Source organism: Panthera tigris, chromosome D1, assembly GCF_018350195.1.
Source record: "Panthera tigris isolate Pti1 chromosome D1, P.tigris_Pti1_mat1.1, whole genome shotgun sequence".
In the NCBI taxonomy this organism is placed as follows: Eukaryota; Metazoa; Chordata; class Mammalia; order Carnivora; family Felidae; genus Panthera; species Panthera tigris.
The window spans coordinates 23,174,997-23,194,143 of NC_056669.1; the positions used below are offsets into that span (position 1 = coordinate 23,174,997).

At 53.0% G+C, this 19,147-nt stretch overlaps 1 protein-coding gene across 2 annotated transcripts in view; it reads left to right on the top strand.

Annotated features, from left to right (window-relative positions):
- The window catches only part of DCPS (decapping enzyme, scavenger), a 47,467-nt gene extending 28,320 nt beyond the window's left edge, over positions 1-19,147 (top strand). The window contains exons 3-7 of one of the 2 annotated variants that reach the window (XM_042959489.1): positions 4,212-4,357; positions 9,555-9,590; positions 10,335-10,448; positions 14,896-15,006; positions 17,001-19,147. In XM_042959489.1, coding sequence (XP_042815423.1) covers positions 4,212-4,357; positions 9,555-9,590; positions 10,335-10,448; positions 14,896-15,006; positions 17,001-17,267 — 674 coding nt within the window. In that variant the 3' untranslated portion in view covers positions 17,268-19,147. The remainder of the gene's footprint in view (positions 1-4,211; positions 4,358-9,554; positions 9,591-10,334; positions 10,449-14,895; positions 15,007-17,000) is intronic. The other variant, XM_007082702.3, reaches the window with a different exon arrangement.

Below are 19,147 nucleotides of genomic sequence, written 5' to 3' on the forward strand. Positions count from 1 at the left end.
CTGGCAGTTTCTTATCTCTTGGGACCTGGTGTACTTGACCTCTGGCCTTTCTCCCAGGGCCATTAGAGGGTTTTGGGAGTGAGGAAGTACTTTTGCTGCCATCTCGAGGGTTGTGAGGAGGCCTTTGTACCTCCATTTCAGGGTCAGATCCAGAGATTCCCAGGAAGTGGAGGGGACGTGGTGCCCCCCACTGGTCCAGATGACATGTTTCGTTTAATGTTGACAGCAACTCTAAGGGCAGATTTTGTGACCAGTCTTTAACAGATGAGGAAACTGGGGCCCCGAGAGGTTAAATAACACACCCAAGGTCGGACTGTCTGTAAGCGGGTGGGGGGAGTGTGTTGTCAACTCAGGTCCAGAGCCTGTGTCTTTGCGCTGAGCTGCTGTGCCTCCCAGAGCTGAAGACTGGTGTTTGATGCTCACTGGAACTTGTGTGCTGGGTTAGCACCTCGGTCTGTCCCCACTGGACTGTTGGAATAATATGCGGCCAGCAGGTAGGTGTTTGAAGAGCACCAGCTTTTAGGGTAAGGAAACCTCACATTTGGCGTTGCCTCTGTCACATCTCGAGGCAGAAGTCCTGACTCCTGTGAAACAGGGATTCAAATTGCCTACGTCCTCAGACCACGTACGAAAGTGTAGGTGCGTGCGGGAATTTCTGGAGTTTTAAAGTGTGCCTGCTGGGCTTCCTTCAGGTTACCCTGGGCGAGCACTCTGAATCGAGAGTAAGAGAGTTGGGCAGGACATGGGTCTGTTGAGAAACATCCTGATTTTGTTTTTTTTTTTTTAATTTTATTTTTTTAAATTTACATCCAAATTAGTTAGCATATAGTACAACGATGATTTCAGGAGAAGATTCCTTAGTGCCCCTTACCCATTTAGCCCATCCCCCCTCCCACAACCCCTCCAGTAACCCTCAGTTTGTTCTCCATATTTATGAGTCTCTTCTGTTTTGTCCCCCTCCCTGTTTTTATATTATTTTTGTTTCCCTTCCCTTATGTTCATCTGTTTTGTCTCTTAAAGTCCTCATGAGTGGAGTCATATGATTTTTGTCTTTCTCTGACTAATTTCACTTAGCATCACACCCTCCAGTTCCATCCACGTAGTTGCAAATGGCAAGATTTCATTCTTTTTGATTGTCGAGTAATACTCCATTGTGTACATATATATGTATATATGTATATGTATATGTATGTATGTATACATGTATATGTATGTGTATATGTACACATGTATATATGAATATATGTATATGTATATATGTATATACGTATATACATATGTATACATATACGTATATGTATACATATGTATATACGTATATACATATATGTGTATATATATATACACATATATATATATACACCACATTTTCTTTATCCATTCATCTGTCGATGGACTTTTGGGCTCTTTCCATACTTGGCTATTGTTGATAGTGCTGCTATAAACATGGGGATGCATGTGTCCCTTCAAACCAGCACACCTGTATCCCGTGGATAAATGTCTAGTAGTGCAGTTGCTGGGTCGTAAGGTAGTTCTATTTTTAGTTTTTTGAGGAACCTCCATACTGTTTTCCAGAGTGGCTGCACCAGGTTGTATTCCCACCAACAATGCAAAAGATCCTCTTTCTCCGCGTCCTCGCCAACATCTGCTGTTGCCTGAGTTGTTAATGTTAGCCATTCTGACAGGTGTAAGGTGGTATCTCATTGTGGTTTTGATTTGTATTTCTCTGATGATGAGTGATGTTGAGCATTGTTTCCTGTGTCGGTTGGCCATCTGGATGTCTTCCTTGGAGAAGTGTCTATTCATGTCTTTTGCCCATTTCTTCACTGGATTGTTTTTTTTTGGGTGTTGAGTTTGATAGGTTTTTTTTTTATAGATTTTAGATACTAACCCTTTATCTGATATGTCATTTGCAAATATCTTCTCCCATTCTGTCGGTTGCCTTTTAGTTTTGCTGATTGTTTCCTTTGCTGTGCAGAAGGTTTTTATTTTGATAAGGTCCCAATAGTTCATTTTTGCTTTGGTTTCCCTTGCCTCCAGGGACATGTTGAGTAAGAAGTTGCTGCGGCCAAGATCAAAGAGGTTTTTTCCTGCTTTCTCCTCGAGGATTTTGATGGCTTCCTGTCTTACATCGAGGTCTTTCATCCATTTTGAGTTTATTTTTGTGACTGGTGTAAGCAAGTGGTCCAGGTTCATTCTTCTGCATGTCACTGTCCAGTTTTCCCAGCACCACTTGCTGAAGAGACTGTCTTGATTCCATCGGATATTCTTTCCTGCTTTGTCAAAGATTAGTTGGCCATATGTTTGTGGGTCCATTTCTGGGTTCTCTGTTCTGTTCCATTAATCTGAGTGTCTGTTCTTGTGCCAGTACCATACTGTCATGATGATTATAGCTTTGCAGTATAGCTTGAAGTCTGGGATTGTGATGCCTCCTGCTTTGGTTTTGTTTTTCAAGATTGCTTTGGCTATTCGGGGTCTTTTCTGCTTCCATACAAATTTTAGGATTGTTTGTTCTAGCTCTGTGAAGAATGCTGGTGTTATTTTGATAGGGATTGCATTGAATATGTAGATTGCTTTGGGTAGTATGGACATTTTAACAATATTTGTTCTTCCTATCCAGGAGCATGGAATCTTTTTCCATTTTTTTGTGTCTTCTTCAGTTTCTTTCATAAGCTTTCTATAGTTTTCAGTGTATAGATTTTTCACCTCTTTGTTTAGATTTATTCCTAGGTATTTTATGGTTTTTGGTGCAACTGTAAATGGGATCGATTCCTTGATTTCTCTTTCTGCTGCTTCCTTGTTGGTGTATAGGAATGCATCTGATTTCTGTGCATTGATTTTATATCCTGCAACTTTGCCGAATTCATGAATCAGTTCTAGCAGTTTTTTGGTGGAATCTTTTGGGTTTTCCTTATAGACTATCATGTCATCTGCGAAGAGTGAAAGTTTGACCTCCTCCTGGCTGATTTGGATGCCTTTTATTTCTTTGTGTTGCCTGACTACAGAAGCTAAGACTTCCAATACTATGTTGAATAACAGTGGCGAGAGTGGACATCCCGGTCTTGTTCATGACCTTAGGGGGAAGGCTCTCAGTTTTTCCCCATTGAGGATATTAACATTGGGTCGTTCATATTAGAAATGTCTCCTGATTTTAGAACACCATTTTCCTCTCCCGCCCTTAAGATCTATGTGGAAGCACTATGTATAAATGATAACAGTTGTAGCAGATGTTATTAGAAGTAGGGAAAAGGATTTAACCAAAGCCAGGTGGTGTTGGACTAGAACCCTAGCCTAGTGTCTGTTTAGGAAAACTATAAGACTTCCTGCTGATGAAAACAGCAGTTCTCAACTGGGGGCAATTTCATCCCCCAGGGGGCATTTGGCAATGTCTGGAGACGTTTTTGGCTGTCCTAGCTGGAGACAGGATTTTACTAACATCCTGGTAGAAATCTGCCGTTCTGGTAACCGTTCTGTAGCATACAGGACAGTCCCCATATGACAAGAATTATCTGTCCAAAATATGGACCATGCCAGGGTTGAGAAAGGCTGATTAAAAATAGCCAGCACTTACATAGTATTTGCTTTGTGTCAGACAATGTTCTAAGTGCTTCACAGGTATTAACTTGTTTAATCCTCCCAACTCTGTGACATAGGAGCTATTATTATCCTCTGACAGATGGGGGAGTAGGGGCTTGGGAAGGTTAAATAACTGGACCAGGGTCAGGGTCCCGAGGAAGGAACAGGCAGAGCCAGGACTTGAACTCAGTCCAGCTCCGGAGTCCACGCCTTTAACCATGGTGCTCTGCTGCTCTGCTTTGCATGAGGGAAGGCTACTTAGCTTTAAGTCAGATCTTCAGCTTTGGGTCTAGAAAGCCACATACCAAGAAATTTGCTACGTGACAAGAGTCAGAAACCTTTCATTCTTGTGCCTAGAAAACAGAGTGGGGAAGGGTGGTGAGGGGCCCAGCGACCCATCATCAGTGAAAACCCTGTGACTCCCAGATGCTGAGTGTGATTCAACTTATGAATTTACTGGCGTGAGGCGCCTCATGGGTCCCGGGTGACTATAACCTCTTAGCCTTCGGCTCCTTTCGTTGGGGAATCAGAGATGGGGGTGGGGGTCACCTGTCTGTGCTGGGGACCAGAGTGTGACAGGACTGTGCAGAGCGTGCACCTAACTTTGGAGTCCCGGGCTGTGTTTGTCATTACAGACGTAAAGACAACCGTGGTTTACCCTGCCACAGAGAAGCACCTAGAAAAGTACCTGCGCCAGGACCTCCACCTGGTCCGAGAGACGGGGGCCGATTACAAGAACATCACCTTGCCCCACCTGGAGTCCCAGAGCCTCAGCATCCAGGTGACTGGCCGCCACGCCTCAGACTGGCCCCAGGGGGTGCGGACACAGAGTGCTCCCTGTGGCCGGAGTCTCTGTCTCGAGGATCTGGCAGGGGCCAGCACAGTTCCACAGGTTTGGGGTAGCACAGGCAGCACTGTGGAACCCCTGCCCCCTCCTTGTGCAGGAGTGAACGCACAGATGTGTAAGTAACTGCACAGGACGGGAGAGGGTGAGTGTGCTGTGGGGAAAAGCAACCAGGGTGATTAGCACGGGAAATGCTGGACTGGGGTGGCCGCTGTTTTATCCAGGATGGCCAGAGGCTCGACCCTGGTACCGGGCGTGCCGCTGAGGCTCTGTGGGACTCTCAGAGCAGCCCAGGCCTTTGGAGAATTTGTATCTGCCTCAGCGCTGATACTGTCTCAGAATGACTGTGCCTTCACCTGGGTCTGTGAATGGGTCAAGACTGACGCCAGGGTAGCCACCCCACCCCATTCCAGACTTTTTATTCCTGGTTCTGCCTGTGCAAACCCGCCTCTGGGAGTCGAGTCCCAGAGTTAAAAACTTCATTCACTCGTTCCCCTTGCATTCGTTCCCCAGAGAGCAGGGTCCTGATGTGCCTGGTGGCTTAGCACAGGGCCTCCTCTCCCGAAGGCTAATGTGAGGTTTGGCGGTGTCTTCAGCCACTAGACCAGATGCAAGGCCATTTAGCTAAGAGATCCTGAGTTCTTGATGGGCCGAGGCCCAGTGCCAACCAGAGCCTGCGCCTGCAGTCGGCCCCAAGTGAATGCTCAGCCTTAAATATGATGGATGAGGCGTTTCCTTGCTCACTTGCTGGCTCTCACCATCTCTGTCTCTTCATCATTCACCCTTGTTCTCTTTGAACGTTTCTCACCCACTCTGCCCAAGATCCAGGTTGTGGCTTTGGGGGGTGGTCAGACACAGGGCACTCATTGCCATGTCTCCCGGGCCAGAAGAAGGGAGGGGGCCCTTGGGTGTGGGGGCCAAGGGCCCCCCCAAGTCAGTTATACATGGGAGAAGTAAGGAGGGTGGTTGGCAGGTGTGCGGGAGGCCGTGTGGGGTGACAGGCCGCTTTCCTACTTGGGAAGACCCCGCTGGCTGGGAGTCCTCGTCCTCCTGTGCCACATTTGCACTAGGTTTTTCTGGCTCAAGCTGGCGTGATTTTTTTTTTTTTTTGAGTCCCTATACTTGCTCTGTCTTCTACATGGAAAGGAGATATGTCTGCATCTTGCTAGATGGCTGCTGCCATTCAGGGTCCCAGAGGGATCTCCTGGAATATGTGTTCTGTGGCACCAGTTGCACAAATATGGGATCCAAAGGAGGATGCTCTTAAAGTTGGTGTGACTTGTATGTGTACTGTCTTATCCACTGCCACATACTTCCTCTTCGAAAATAATACAGCCAGATTCTCCTACTACTCAGCCAAGTTCTGTTTGACACAAGTATTCGTGTATTCTTTCTTGACCGTTTCTAGTAGGTTTGCAAAGCACTCAGCTCAACTGGCAACACTCATTGTATTAATTGTGCACCTACTGTGTACCAGGCCATGTACTAGGCTCTGGAGGGTCACCAGGGTGAACACTTGTAATGCCCCCAGAGTCTTGTGGGGAAGACAGACATGGAGTCTGACCGGCACAGTACAATGGGATAAGCACTCTCCCGCGGGTGGTTTGTATCCAAGGTTCAGTGGTGACACAAAGGGAGGTGATCAGCCTGGACAGTGGGGGGCTTTACAGAGGAAGGGATCCTCCAGTTGGGTCTTAAGGGACAGATGGAAGTTTGCCAGGTGCACAAGGCAGAGAAGGGCATTCCAGGCAGAGGGAAGAAAAAAGATAGGCCCCGAGAGCTGGAGGGTCAGCAGGACAAACCAGGAGCAGACGGGCAGGGGCCAGAAGCAAGCGTGTGCACCTGTCAGGACACCAGGAGCTCCCAAACCTGGCTGATCATCAGGATTGCCTGGGGAGATTTTTTAAAATACAGAGCATGGGGCCCTACTCCATGTCTACTGAATCAGGATGTTCAGGGAGTGGAGCTGGGAAATCTGTATTTATTTCTTTTATTTTGCAGAGAGAGAATGAGCAGGGAAGGGGCAGAGAGAGAGGGGGACAGAGGATCTGAAGTGGGCTCCGTGTTGACATCACGGATGTGATGCAGGGCTCCAACTCACAAACCGTGAGATCATGACCTGAGCCGAAGTCGACGTTTAACCGACTAAGCCATCCAGGCGTCCCATGGAAAATCTGTATTTTTTTTTTAAGGTTTATTTATTTATTTTGAGAGAGAGAGAGAGAGAGCATTTGGACAAACAGGGGAGGGGCAGAGAGAGAGGGAGAGAGAGAGAATCTCAAGCAGCATCCACGCTGTCAGAGCAGAGCCCGACACGGGGCTCCAGCCCACGAACCATGGTATCATGACTGGAGCCGAAGTCAGGAGTGGGACAGTCAACCCACTGAGCCACCCGGGCACCCCGGGAAATCTGTATTTTTAAAAAATATGTTTCTAATGATCATCAGATTTGAGAACAGTTGCCACAGGCAATGAGGGTCCCCCTAGATGGGTTTAAGTATATGGGTTCCACGAGATTTAAAGAATTGCTCGAGTTTGGTGAGTGTGGAGGGCTCTAAAGACCAGCGTGGGCCCCGGCCGAGGCCGAGACAGTGGGGAAGGCTTCGGCAGTGATTTGAGAAGTAGGGCTCGAAGCTGGCGGATTCGAGAGGCGAGCAGAGTCTGGGGGTGGCTCCAGGTCCAGCTTGGATGGAGCATGGATAGGTAGTGGGGTCACTAACCAAGGACAGGGGTTGTGGGCAGCGGAGAGGGTTTATGTTGGACAGAGTTGAGTTTGGGACTTGGGAGCACTCCCCAGGTGCCCGGGACTGTTTCAGCTTTCTCTGTGCGTTCCCTCATTGACTCTACTCAGCAGCAATTTGGAGACGAGATTCACAGCCCGTCAGTGTCACCCCGGTGCCCATGCTGTCAGCCGACCACCCTATTTGGCTCCTCAAATTTGAGGTTCTTGTAACTCCTCAGTATATAATGCCATCAGGGGCGTCTGGGTGACTCAGTCAGTTAAGCATCCAACTTTGCCTCAGGTCATGATCTCACAGTTCATGGGTTCAGCTCAGAGACTGGAGCCTGCTTCGAATTCTGTGTCTCCCTCTCTCTCTGCCCCTCTCCCCCTCCCCCCTCAAAAATAAATAAACATTAGCAAGTGAATGAAAGGAAAGAAAGAAAGGAAAAGAGAAAAGAGAAAAGTACTGACATCTGGATCCCGGGCATTAGAGACCATCAGGCTAAAAGTGTTGGTCTGTGAGTCGTCAGGTTGAGGTCAGTGTCCGTCCAGGGTTTGGATTCCCATTCTGCCATCTCCGAGCAGTGTGAGTGTCCTGCCATTCTGAGCCCATTTGTTCGCCTGGAAAATGCAACTGGGGTCCCAGTGGGAGTTGAGAGGGGCACCACAGATCACGTCCCCACTGTTGGTTCCAGCACAGACTGGGCACCAGGACGGTAGCTGCCGTTGTGCACACGCAGGTCCCATTCCGAGGACAGGGGAGATCAGGGGAGGGCAGTGCCGATACAGCGGAGGTGTGGACAGGTGAGAGGTGGCCGGAGGAGAGCGGCTAGCAGGGGGGCGAGCAGAAAAGCAGGAGGAGAGCGAACAGGGAGTGAGGTATCCCACGGGAGACTTGCCGGTGTCACCTGCCACAAGGAAGCTATGCCAGGTGCCTGCCAGAAGCCGGGGGTGGCTGAGTCCCCCGGGCTTGCATCCTGATGGGCTCGCTCCCCGTTACAGGCCCTGCCCCTCCCCTCCCCACCCCACCCCCCACCATGATTTGTGTGAATTCTGTTCCCTGGCCCCCTCCTTTTCTCAGCTGGGCTGCTGGCCTGGGACTTCACGTGGATTCACACCCCCCCGCCCCTGCTCTCCCAGAGGCCTGCTCCCGTGACCTGAAGCCGGAGCTGTGGGGCCAGACTCGGTTGGAATTGGTTGGACTTCCTCATGCTTGCTTTTTCCTTACAACGTGAGGACGACAGCGACACCAGCTTGACCGGGTTGCTGCGCACGGTAGTCCCTGGGAGGCCCTGAGAACAGGGCCCGCACGTGGGAGGGCTGCTCACCACTGCCAGGCCTCTGCTCTCGGTGCAGCGGCCTCCGGCAGAGCACCTGTTGTCATTGCCACGAGGCTGCGGCTCGACGCGCCCCCTTGCTGGAGCTTTCTGAGCACTTTCCTCTGCCTTTATGGGGCCTCCTCTGTGCCAGGTGCTGTCAGTCACTTTATACTCCTTGCCACTCTGTGCCGTGCAGGTATCGTCTCAGAGGGGGAGACTCCAGCCCCCTCTCAAAGGGGGAAACTGAGGCTCGGAGAGTACACCACTTTGCCCAAGGTGTCAGCTAGTTAGCGAGGAGGCGGGAGAGGACACCAGGACCAGTTTGTTCTCTGTCTACGACTACACAACTTTCCAGTCTGAGGGGGCTGCTTATCTGGGGGCAAGAGACAGCCCAGGCCCCAGGGAGGCCGCTCCAGGGCTCTCCACAGAGCGTCATCTTTCACCTCCCTCACCTTTACCGTTGGGGCGTTTGGGTCACGTTCCGGCTGGCTTTTTTTTCTGCCGCAGCACGTTCCCAGCAAGACTTCCAGCAGGAGAGGAAATGCGTCCGTGGGAGACCCCGGGGCTGCGTGGGGCAGCCACTGCTGGCTGTGCTCCAGTCCACTCCCAGGAAGTGGCGGGAAGGCCCCTCTTTTGTAGTGGGCGGGCCACATGGTGACCGACCTGTTGGCCTTACCAGGGGTCTGGGAACCCCAGATACTCCCAGGCAGGTACCCTCTGCTCTCTCCGTCTCAGACGGTCGCGTTTGACCTTGGCCGCGCCGGCCGAGAGCGAGGATGTGGACTCAGCAGATCAGTTCCCACGGCCCCCCGGCCTTCGCGGACACGCTTGTGCCAGAACTCCCGGGAGCGGGCAGAGGAGCCCTCCGCCGGCCTGGCCGTGTCCGTGCCCAGGCCTCTCGATCCGCCCCCTCGGTGAGCCGGAAGGCCCTTCCCAGGCGCAGGCCCAGCCGCTGCCCTCTGTCTGGCTCTGCAGCAGCCTTCTGTCTCGGATTTCAAGCTGGGAGTTGACTCAGAGCTCTGGGGAAGTGAAGAGAGGAGGTCTCTGTGAGCCCCGTGAGAACAGGGGCTTTCTTCTCTTAACCCCCCTGCAGGCTGGCTTCTTCACAGAGGCCACCAGGACCCTAAAGGTAAAACGACATCCTCGGGATCCACACAGTACTCAAGGAAGGGTCCTCTGAAGACTGCCAGCAGCCGGTAAAAGGGTCTGAGAGGGGCTGGAGGCCCTGGCTTGACAGGAAAGGTCCGTGTAATTGCTGTCTCCCAGCTGTGCCTATTCTGTGTTGTCACACAAGGGCCGTGTCAGCGGAAGCCGCTGTGGCTGCAGGTGGGCAGAGGCGCCAATCCCACCACAAATGAGAGTCCCATCCAGCAGGGCGGGAAACCCATACACATCCATGTCTAGGCCCTGAGCCTTTCCTGCCCTGGTGCGCAGCTGGCTCCCTCTGCAGAGGGAAGGAAGTCCCACCCTGTCTTTGCCTGTGGCCCTGAAGAAAATGGGAAGGGGCCCACGGAGACCGCTGTTCACGAGTCCCGCGGGCAGGAGCGGGGATGGATGCACACAGGTCGGCGAGGCCACGGCAGAGCATGTACATGGCCTAAACGCAGGAAGGACCCAAAGAAACGGCCCCATCCGAGCTGCAGTGGCCCCTGAGGGGATGGCTGTGGTGGGAGAGGGGAAGTGTCTTCTGGACCCCCAAGAGCAGATCGGCAGGGACAAGGCAGCCTGAGTGTAGACCCCCTGAGCTCAGTGACCCTATATGGCTTGGCTGTCCTTCCTGGAGAGGCCGGAGAGCTTAGCTAGCCTGGTCTGTGGTGTTTCCCCAGAGGTTGTGAGTAGCTATGTGAACCCCCCCCTCTCCCCCTCCTTCCAGTGGGTGTACAACATTCTCGATAAGAAGGCTGAAGCTGACCGGATTGTTTTTGAGAACCCAGATCCCTCTGATGGCTTTGTCCTCATCCCCGATCTCAAGTGGAACCAACAGCAGGTAAAAGCTTTCTTGCTGGGGCTCTCTGGTCTCCCAGTATTTGCTCTAGGTTGTTGGGCCTCCTTAGTCCTGCCCTTCTTTCTCACCTTGGTTCCTCTCTCTAAGCCGATTTTAATTAACCAACAACAGAAACCTGAGCTGTGCGCGAACATTCACACCTTAACGTGTCCACTTGAAGTTCTCTCTGGCTGTCCTCCCACGCAGGGGGGAAAGAATGGCATGATGTTTGCGCCCATAAGCATACGGCCATTCTTTAACCAGCCAAGTGGCTCAGCTGCCACCCTCCCTTCCAGGAGCACCTGGAGCCCTAAAGAGGACTGTTTACATTCTTTCCATGCCCCTGCATACCAGCAGATCCAGGCAGGCCTAAGACCTGAAGCACTGACAGGAAGGAGCCATGGCAACCAACGCAAAGGGTCCCCTCCACCACCCGAGACCAAGAGGGGTCTTCCAGTGGCCCAGGCTTCCACTCGGGCCTCTCAGCTGTTTCCTGCTCTCCGTGTCCCTCGCTTCCACTGTCCTAAGGAGCAGGTTTCCAGAGTGAGCTGACCTCACTCACCCTCTCTGTCCGGTTCTCCGTAGCCTCCGTCTCTCTCTTTCTCGCCTCCCTTCCTCACTGCCACCCCAGCCCACCACCAAAGCTGCAACGGGCACCACCTCTTTGGGTAGACTGGATACCCCTGGCATCAGCAACAGGCAGAGAACAGTGTTGCAGGAAGGGCTGTTCACGTCACGGACTGGAACGTGGACCTGGGCCGGGCTCAGCCTGTGGCGGGCCAGGGGCCACGGTGAGGCCAAGGAAGCCAGACGCGGGATTGCTGGGTAGAAAGTGGAGAGGAGGTAAACTCTCTCTTCTGGTTTAGATCTTTGAGTCACCTGATCGTGGGTTTGCCGCGCTGCCCTCCGGTGGACCCTTCTGGTTCCTGGGCTCCTCACACAGGTGGCGTTCTAGAGTCCGGTCAGTCACCTCCCCACGCACACCTTCCCTCCTGCTTTCCCAGTCATGGCCTGCCTTTGGGTCCTAAACTGGGCTCACCCGCAGTTTACTTGGTTTTGGTTTGGTGATTTCTAGATCTACAGTGCCACTCCTTCACTACCCAAAAAAGGGCGCTGAGGGCCTGCGGTTGGGGTAAAGGGACAGGACTTCAGCTCAGAGGTACACGGGCAAGTGAGTGCCAGCTGCCTCTTAAGAGCAGCTCCTGGGAGTTACGGAGCTTGGCCTGAGGGGTGGTAGAGAATCTGAAGGGATTTTTGGAAGTTGTAGCACTGAGTGACGATTTGTTTGAGGCAAGTGAGACGGAAGGAGATAATTGTCCACTAGCGAGTGTTGTGGCGGACAGAGCTGCAGGGGTTCCTGTGTCCACGCCCCTACCCCCTGCCCTTCAGCTTATCTCTGCCTCAGGCCTTGAGGGAAGAAGCCAGCTCTGGCCCTGGAGTCATCTGGGGAGCGGGGACAAGGCCACAGAGCGGGAGTGCAGCTCTGCAAACCCCCTGTCTGTCCCCTTGGGCAGCCCCGTGCCTGGAGGCCCCGGGTCACAGACTGGGTCACGGGAGATGGGATGTGAGGTGGAAAGAACTTCTGCCTCACGAGATCTTTGAAGACTAAGGAGCTTGTGACTTGTAGGAGGTGGTGGTCTGAGGGCCAGGCGGGGACAGCAAAAGATTGACTCCTGCATCTCCATTCAAGAAGTCCTTGAACACACTTGAGCCCAGGGCCCTGAGAATGAAAATCCATTGTCCTTTTGACCTTGTGCTGGCAGGCATCCCGCTGGGCCTGCCGGTGGAACTGCCCTGTCTCTCCGTTCCCTTTAAGACAGAAAAGTCTTCAGGAGCTGCACTGGGCTCCCAGCCACAGGGCTGGGGCGACTTGCCCTTGGGGGTTGTGAATAGGCCAGCTTAAATGTCACGTTTCCCTTAATGGTCATACAGGTGCAATTGTTCTTAACCTTTCCTTAATTAGCACTTGTCTCTTAGTGGTGCCATATTTCGTTGTCTCAAATCCTTGCCTTGTGACAGAACACTGAAATTGACTGCTCCCTTAGAATTTGGCAGCGTGGCCAGCAGGCGAGACAGACCAGGCCTGGACTTCTTTGTCCTTGTACTAGAGGAGGGTTGAGGAGAGAGGAACCCGCCGTATTTTCCCTAAGGAGCCTTCCTAGCCACCCAGGAATCTCCTCGCCTCCCAGCTGCTGGCCCAGGATTAAAGAGACTTTGTCCATATGTCCATCATCCACCCATCTATCCATTCCACATAGATTTATAAATGCCTAATGTCTGTTAGAGAATCTTGCCTCCCTGGAGTTTATAATATCCCTTCCTCAGTTCTTTTAAGCGATCACCTGTATATTCTCTTTTATTTGCTTTTTTTTTTTTTAAGGTCTAGTTAATACATGCACGAGGTAAAAGTGCAGAATAGAATAAATAGTGCGGTGAAAGCAAATTCCCTCACCCCACATTCTTCCACTTCCGTTCCCCAGAAGGGGCTGTTTCTCAAAAGAGATTATGTCTTTGTCTCTCCTTCCAGGTATCGTCTCTGCATGTTGTGTATATAAGTATATAGGGTGTGTTTCTATGGACACAACATGCACTTTCCGCTCATATAATGTAGGTTCTTTGGTCTAAAGGGCTCAGACCAAGAAACTCTTCCTCTGGGTCGCTCCAGAGGTGGAAAGATGGCCCTCCGGCCATTCTCCACCGTGCCCCTTGCCAGGAAGCTGTTCCTTTGACTCTGCTGTCCTGCCTTGTAAAAAGAGATCAGTGGTGACTGCCTGCCCGAAGTGACCGATGGGCCAGCTTGAGGGATACCAGCCTGAGACCCTTGACAGCTCCTTGTCTGGCTTTCTTCATGCCATTTCTCTGGGCCGGGGGCCCTTGGGCTGCCTGCAGAAAATCTGGGCTCACGTCTGCCTATCACAGAATGGGTTTCTTTCCCTGCCAGTGGAGCAAAGAGGTGTGATTTAATGCCACGTTTGTGATTTGTCAGCACACATCATCTAAAACAAATGCCACTGTTATTTGAGAGCCTGTGACAGTGACATATAAGAACGGCTGGAGACACTGACAGGCACATGTACACCCCGAGTTCAAGCAGTTCTGTTTCCTGCTTCTCTTGGGCTCCTCACGAGGGACAGAGCAAATGTCCTGGGCACAGGCCATGAGAAGGGAGAGTCTGGGAGAGACCGATGGGCAAAACTGAAGCCTAGGTAGGCACAGCTCAGCCATCTGCTGGGCGGTTCCCACGGGGCTGGTCTGTAGCCGGCCTGAGGCAGAGAGCCCGGATTGTTGGAACTCGTGCAGAGAAGAATGTGGAAGAGACTCTGTTGGCCTGAAGGGGCACAGTTGGACACCAGGCACCATATGGAAAACCGTCTTCTCAGTTTTCAAACTGGGGCCCTTGGGGATTTGGTTGGTGACTCATGGTCCCCAGATTATGTCCTTGAGGGATCTAGCAGCTCACACTGCCTGGCTGAGTGCTGCCGGCTTCCTCCTGCGTCTTGCTCCTTGGAGCCCTGGTGTCTGGGGCCTGCCTCGCACATGGATGTGATAGTCGGCCAGGGCCAGTGTGGGTGAGCGGGGAGGGCGGGAAGGTTTTCTGGGCAGAAGAAGAGTTTATTTGCTCTCTGGCACAAGATCTTGTTGACTTTGGTTCTTTACACTGTTGTGATCTCCAGGTTTTCGGCCAGGCGCTGTTTTCAGGAAGGACAGCCGGAAGGGTTGGCCTATGAGCCCTGTGCGTTAGGGGAAGAGAGGAAAAGGTTAAGCGCTCTGGTGGTTGCTCATTGCTGAGCTGGCCCCGGGGCCCCTTTCCACCTTTCAAATCCTTCTACATCCTTCCCCTACACTGGACTCCAGACAAATCGAATTACTTACTCTGCCCCTCACATGCTGTATACTTTCTTGTCTCTGAGCCTTTGCTGTCACTGTTCCTTCTAACCTGAATGCTCTTCCTCTAAATGCTACCCCTTCTTTAGGACCTGGGTCCCCTACCTCCTCTTCCAGGAAGCATGTCTGGATCACCCTAACTAGATAGTCTTTCCTTCTTCCTCCTGTACTTTTATCACTTTGTGTCTTGTAGTAGTTACTCACCTATATGCTATTAGATTTTAAAGTCTTGGAGGGAAAGTTGTCCTTGGCACTTCTTTGAACCTTCTCCTCCCACCCCCTCGTCAGCTCTGTGAGTCTATAAATATTCCTATATGGTACTCTTTAGCAGGAAGATTAAACAGAAGTTCTATCCTTAGTCTGTCCCACTCATCCCAGGCATGTGGAGGCCCCCACTGCCCAGGGATTGGTCCTCCCGTGGGCTCCCCGGGATCGCCTGTGGCTCGTGGTACAGCAGGCCTGGGGGTGGGTACTTCCTGGCTTCCCTGCAGAATTCCAGGACTGGCAGCCTCCCCTGGCTCTGTCCCCTGCTGAGCCTGGTTTACCCGTGCTGATCTCTGCGCAGCTAGATGACCTGTACCTGATTGCCATCTGCCATCGCCGGGGCATCAGATCACTGCGGGACCTTACTCCAGAGCACCTGCCGCTGCTCAGGAACATCCTCCGGGAGGGGCAGGTGAGTTGCCTTGGCCACATCCGTACCGAAGCCCAGAGGAGTCATATTCCAATTCCAGTGTGTTCGTGGCCACTTTCCTCACCCTTCTGAGAAGTCCATCTGTGAAAGGGGCCTGTCTCTGGATGCCAGTCCCAGGACCTCACGAAGGTCCTTTAGATGGACTCACAAGGCCCTTGTCTCCTGGTCCTGCCCTATCCTTCAGCTCTACTTTCAGCCACCTTTCCTCCGCCAAGGTTCCCCTCCCATCCCAGGATCACCTGTGTCTGCTCATGACAGCCACGTTGCACCAGACATGTTTCTTGGGGAGATGGGTCCCTATGGCCAGAGACTGAATTTTGTAGCACCTGGCATTCTGGGGTGCTTTATATTGGGATATTTGTTGAATCACATGAAAGTAAAGAGGAGCCCTGGGGCGCCTGGGTGGCTCAGTCAGTTAAGCATCTGACTTCAGCTCAGGTCATGAGCTCATGGTTCATGAGTTCGAGTCCTACATTGGGTGAGCTCAAGCCCCATTCTCTCTCTCTTTCTCTCTGCCCCTCACTGACTTGCACCCTCCCCCTTTCAAAAAAATAAATAAATAGAAAGTAAAGAGGCAAAGGAAGGTGGGAGAAGCGAGTCTAGAATCCTGAGTTGTGGTCTTGATTCTGACATTTTGATCCTAACCACCGGAGAGACTCTGGGCAGGACTCTTCACCTCACCTCTCTGGGCCTCAGTATCTGGATGGAATGCTGCTAAATCACATTCTGTGAGGTCGTTCTCAGAAACATTCAGAGATGTTTCGGAAACGATCAAAGATGCAGCCCCCGTACCAGGGCCCAGCAGTCACCAGGGTGCCCGGCCAGGAGAGAAGCTCGCCACCTTGCTGCTCAGAGGCTTTGCCGCAGGCCTGGGGGAGGGGCTCTCGTGGGTCCGCTCTCTGCTGACCTCTAGACCCCAGCTGCCCGGCCTTCTTCCTCCCGCCTGCCCACATCACTGTCTCTCTGGCCACCTGTCTCTTTTTGGAGTCATTTGCTTCTCTGCTGAAACGCCTGCGGATGTCAGAGAGTGGTGTCTTTCTCTCCGGGAGATGCGGGGCCTACACTTGGACTTGCCCTGCAGCTCAGGCAGCCTCGCCCAGACAGGCCAGCCATATGTATCCCCGGAAGGCCTTTGGGTGCCCCGGCCTTGACCTCACACTGCTGCAGAGATCCCCAGGCAGAGTTCCAAGTCCAGGATGTAATTGTGGCGTGTATTCTGAGCCCACTGAGGCCCTAGTCTTTTTCTCTTCACCTCTGACCTCCTCAGGGATTCACCCAGAATGGAAATCAGAGTCTCCTGTCAATGCCAAGCCTAGGAGGCTCCTGAAAGGGAGTTCGGTAGAAAAAACCCTAACCCCTGAGCAAGGTGGGGGGTGGTCAGAGGGAGCCAGGGCCAACGTCCATGTTCCCCACTTCCTCCAGGAGTCCAGCGAGACCTTCCCCGGATCTTCTAGGGGCAGCCCTTCCCATGCACCCTCCCCCACCCTCTCTCTTCCACCAGGCCTCGGCTCAGCCCCGTCCCTGTCACCCTTGTTCCCGGCTGTGCACTCTTCCATGCTAAGAGGGGGTACAAGCCTCCCTCCCACTTACCCGGTGACTTAAGCACGCATTGGTCACCTGGGGGGAGGATGGTCCCCATAGTCTTGGGCAGCTGGGGCCTGTCTCTTGGCACTGGGACTTCCTAGATTCCTAGTAGCGACTGTCTGAGCAGCCTGACTGTTGTGTGCAGGTTGGAGTGAGTGTGGAACCCTAATGGAGGCCACCGTTCCCTTCATTTGGGAGAAGGAGCCTCCCCCTTGCGGCTGTCACCTGCTTTTGTTGACTCCCTGGAATGGAACACAGAGACCCGTAGCAAACCGTGGGCAGGGAGCTGTTTGCAGACGTCCGGAGGCTAGTCGGGGATTGGGCCTAGAGGAGGGTTCTGGCGCTGGCCCGTGGGCAGCACGGTAACCCGTCCCGCCGCTACCCTTTCTCAGGAAGCCATCCTGCAGCGCTACGGGGTGAAGGGGGACCGCCTCCGAGTGTACCTGCACTACCTGCCTTCCTACTACCACCTGCACGTGCACTTCACCGCCCTGGGCTTCGAGGCCCCTGGCTCGGCGGTGGAGCGGGCTCACCTGTTAGCAGAGGTGATCGAGAACCTGGAGTGTGACCCGGAGCACTACCAGCGGCGCACCCTCACCTTTGCCCTCCGGGCCGACGACCCCCTGCTCCAGCTCTTGCAGGAGGCCCAGAGGAGCTGAGTGTGGCCCAGGGGCCGTCCCCTGGGACAGGAACACAGATGTGCGGGCTGGGGGGCGGGGCGGGGAGGGACGGAGGGAGTTTTAGCACCAAGTGGATTTTTCAAAAGTGTATTTTGTACCGGCTTATTTCTAGTATGTGAATAAAGTATTGGTCTCCTTCGGTGTGGACTGACGCCAGGGCCTGGGGAGGCAGGTGGTGCGAGAGAGCGGGGTGGGCAGATCCTGAGAAAAGAGCAGCCAAGTCGGGGGGCGGTGGCTTCAGCTGACCTGGGAGCGTGCCGAGGGCTTTCTGCAAATCCCTGGGAGCGCCATCCCCGGTGATTGCCGAGTCCCGAATCCAACAGCACCTCTCCCCGTCTGCAAGCCTTACTCCGCCATCACGCCCCTGTCCCTCCTTCCCATTTTCGACATCTTCCTAATGGTTTTCTGGGCCCACATGTCTGGGAGTTCCCCAAAAAAACCCAATACAAAAACTCTCTGGAAATAATCTATAGAGGTTTTTTTTGACAGCGCTTCCTCTTTCCCTGCCCAGAATTGAGATTGCACCTCCCGTGTGTGAGTCAACCCTGCTGATAAACTTCTTGTTGACAAGGATGAAGGATGACCGCCTGGAAGTGGGAGGGCTTTAATAAGAATCAGATGAGGCAAAAGCCCAAAAAGCCTGCCTTTGCCTCTGTTACTCGGTCGGCGAGTCCCTGGCCTTGAGTTTATTATCTAGGCAGGAAGACAAAACAGACTCACATAGAGCAGCCAGGAGATCACATGCAAAACCGTATCAACAAGGGCAAAACGAGGCGTTTGCAGTGGAGGACAAAGCTCTGAGGGGCTCCGGTTCGAGGTGGGACCGGAGCGTCACAGGTCCCCTGTCCATAGAATCTGGAGGCCAGGAAGGGACTTCAGGGTGTCTGGGGCTGGTGGCCTGTAGGGAGCCTTCGGGTGCTTATCTGGGAAGGGTGACATCTACCATGGCTCCAGCAGCACAGGGACACAGGCACGCGTGCGAGGGCATGCGGTTGAAGACAAGGCGCTTGTATGGGCACAGAGGACGGCTCTGTCACGCCACTACAGAGGGGCTGGCATTGCTGGTTAGTCAAGCTGGGGCTGAAGGACACCAGGTTGCACCTCCTCAGGGGGCTTTCTCGGGGGAAACGGGATGTCGGGTTCCGCCAGGTGATAAGAGGGAAGCATAAGGCAGAGAGGGGCGGCTCCTATTCTGCAATCCCTGGACTGAGAAACAGAATCAGATGTTTATTGAACGCATGCTGCTGGCCAGGCACTGCCCCAGAGACTGGTAAGTGGTGAACAGACAGAAGTCTCTCCTCCGGGAGCCGACCTTCACCCCCTAACGTTACACCAGCCCTAACGAGTCCTGAGCCTGTTGCTTTGTGAAGGAGAGCGGGGATGAGGGTCCATGAAGTGTCCTGCCTTGTAAACGTACCGTGTGCTAATGTTGCTTTATGCTAAACTTTGACTTACCGATCAACTCTTGAGCCAGACGGTATTTTAAGCGTTGGGAAAACAAAGCTCCTACCTACCCTCCAGGCTACTGGGGCAGACAGCCAAGGAACGTAGGAGTAAAAAGGCAACGCCCGGGTAGTTATCTTGAAAACAGGTATGTGAGACAGGCTCGAGTAAAAGCTTCCCCTAAGAAGACACGCGGGGGATGCTTTCAGAATCCCGACAGTGCTCGGCAGGGCCGCCGAACTGGAGCAAGGTGATAAGGGTGGTGAGGCCGGAGGGGGCTGGTTACAGGGAGAGAGGTGTGGCCCGAACCTTCTGCAGGTGGAAATGAAGGCAGCTGGTCTTTCTCCCATGCGTCAGAGCTGTCGTAGGGGGCGCCTGGGTGGCTCAGTCAGTTCAGCATCAGACACTTGATTTCA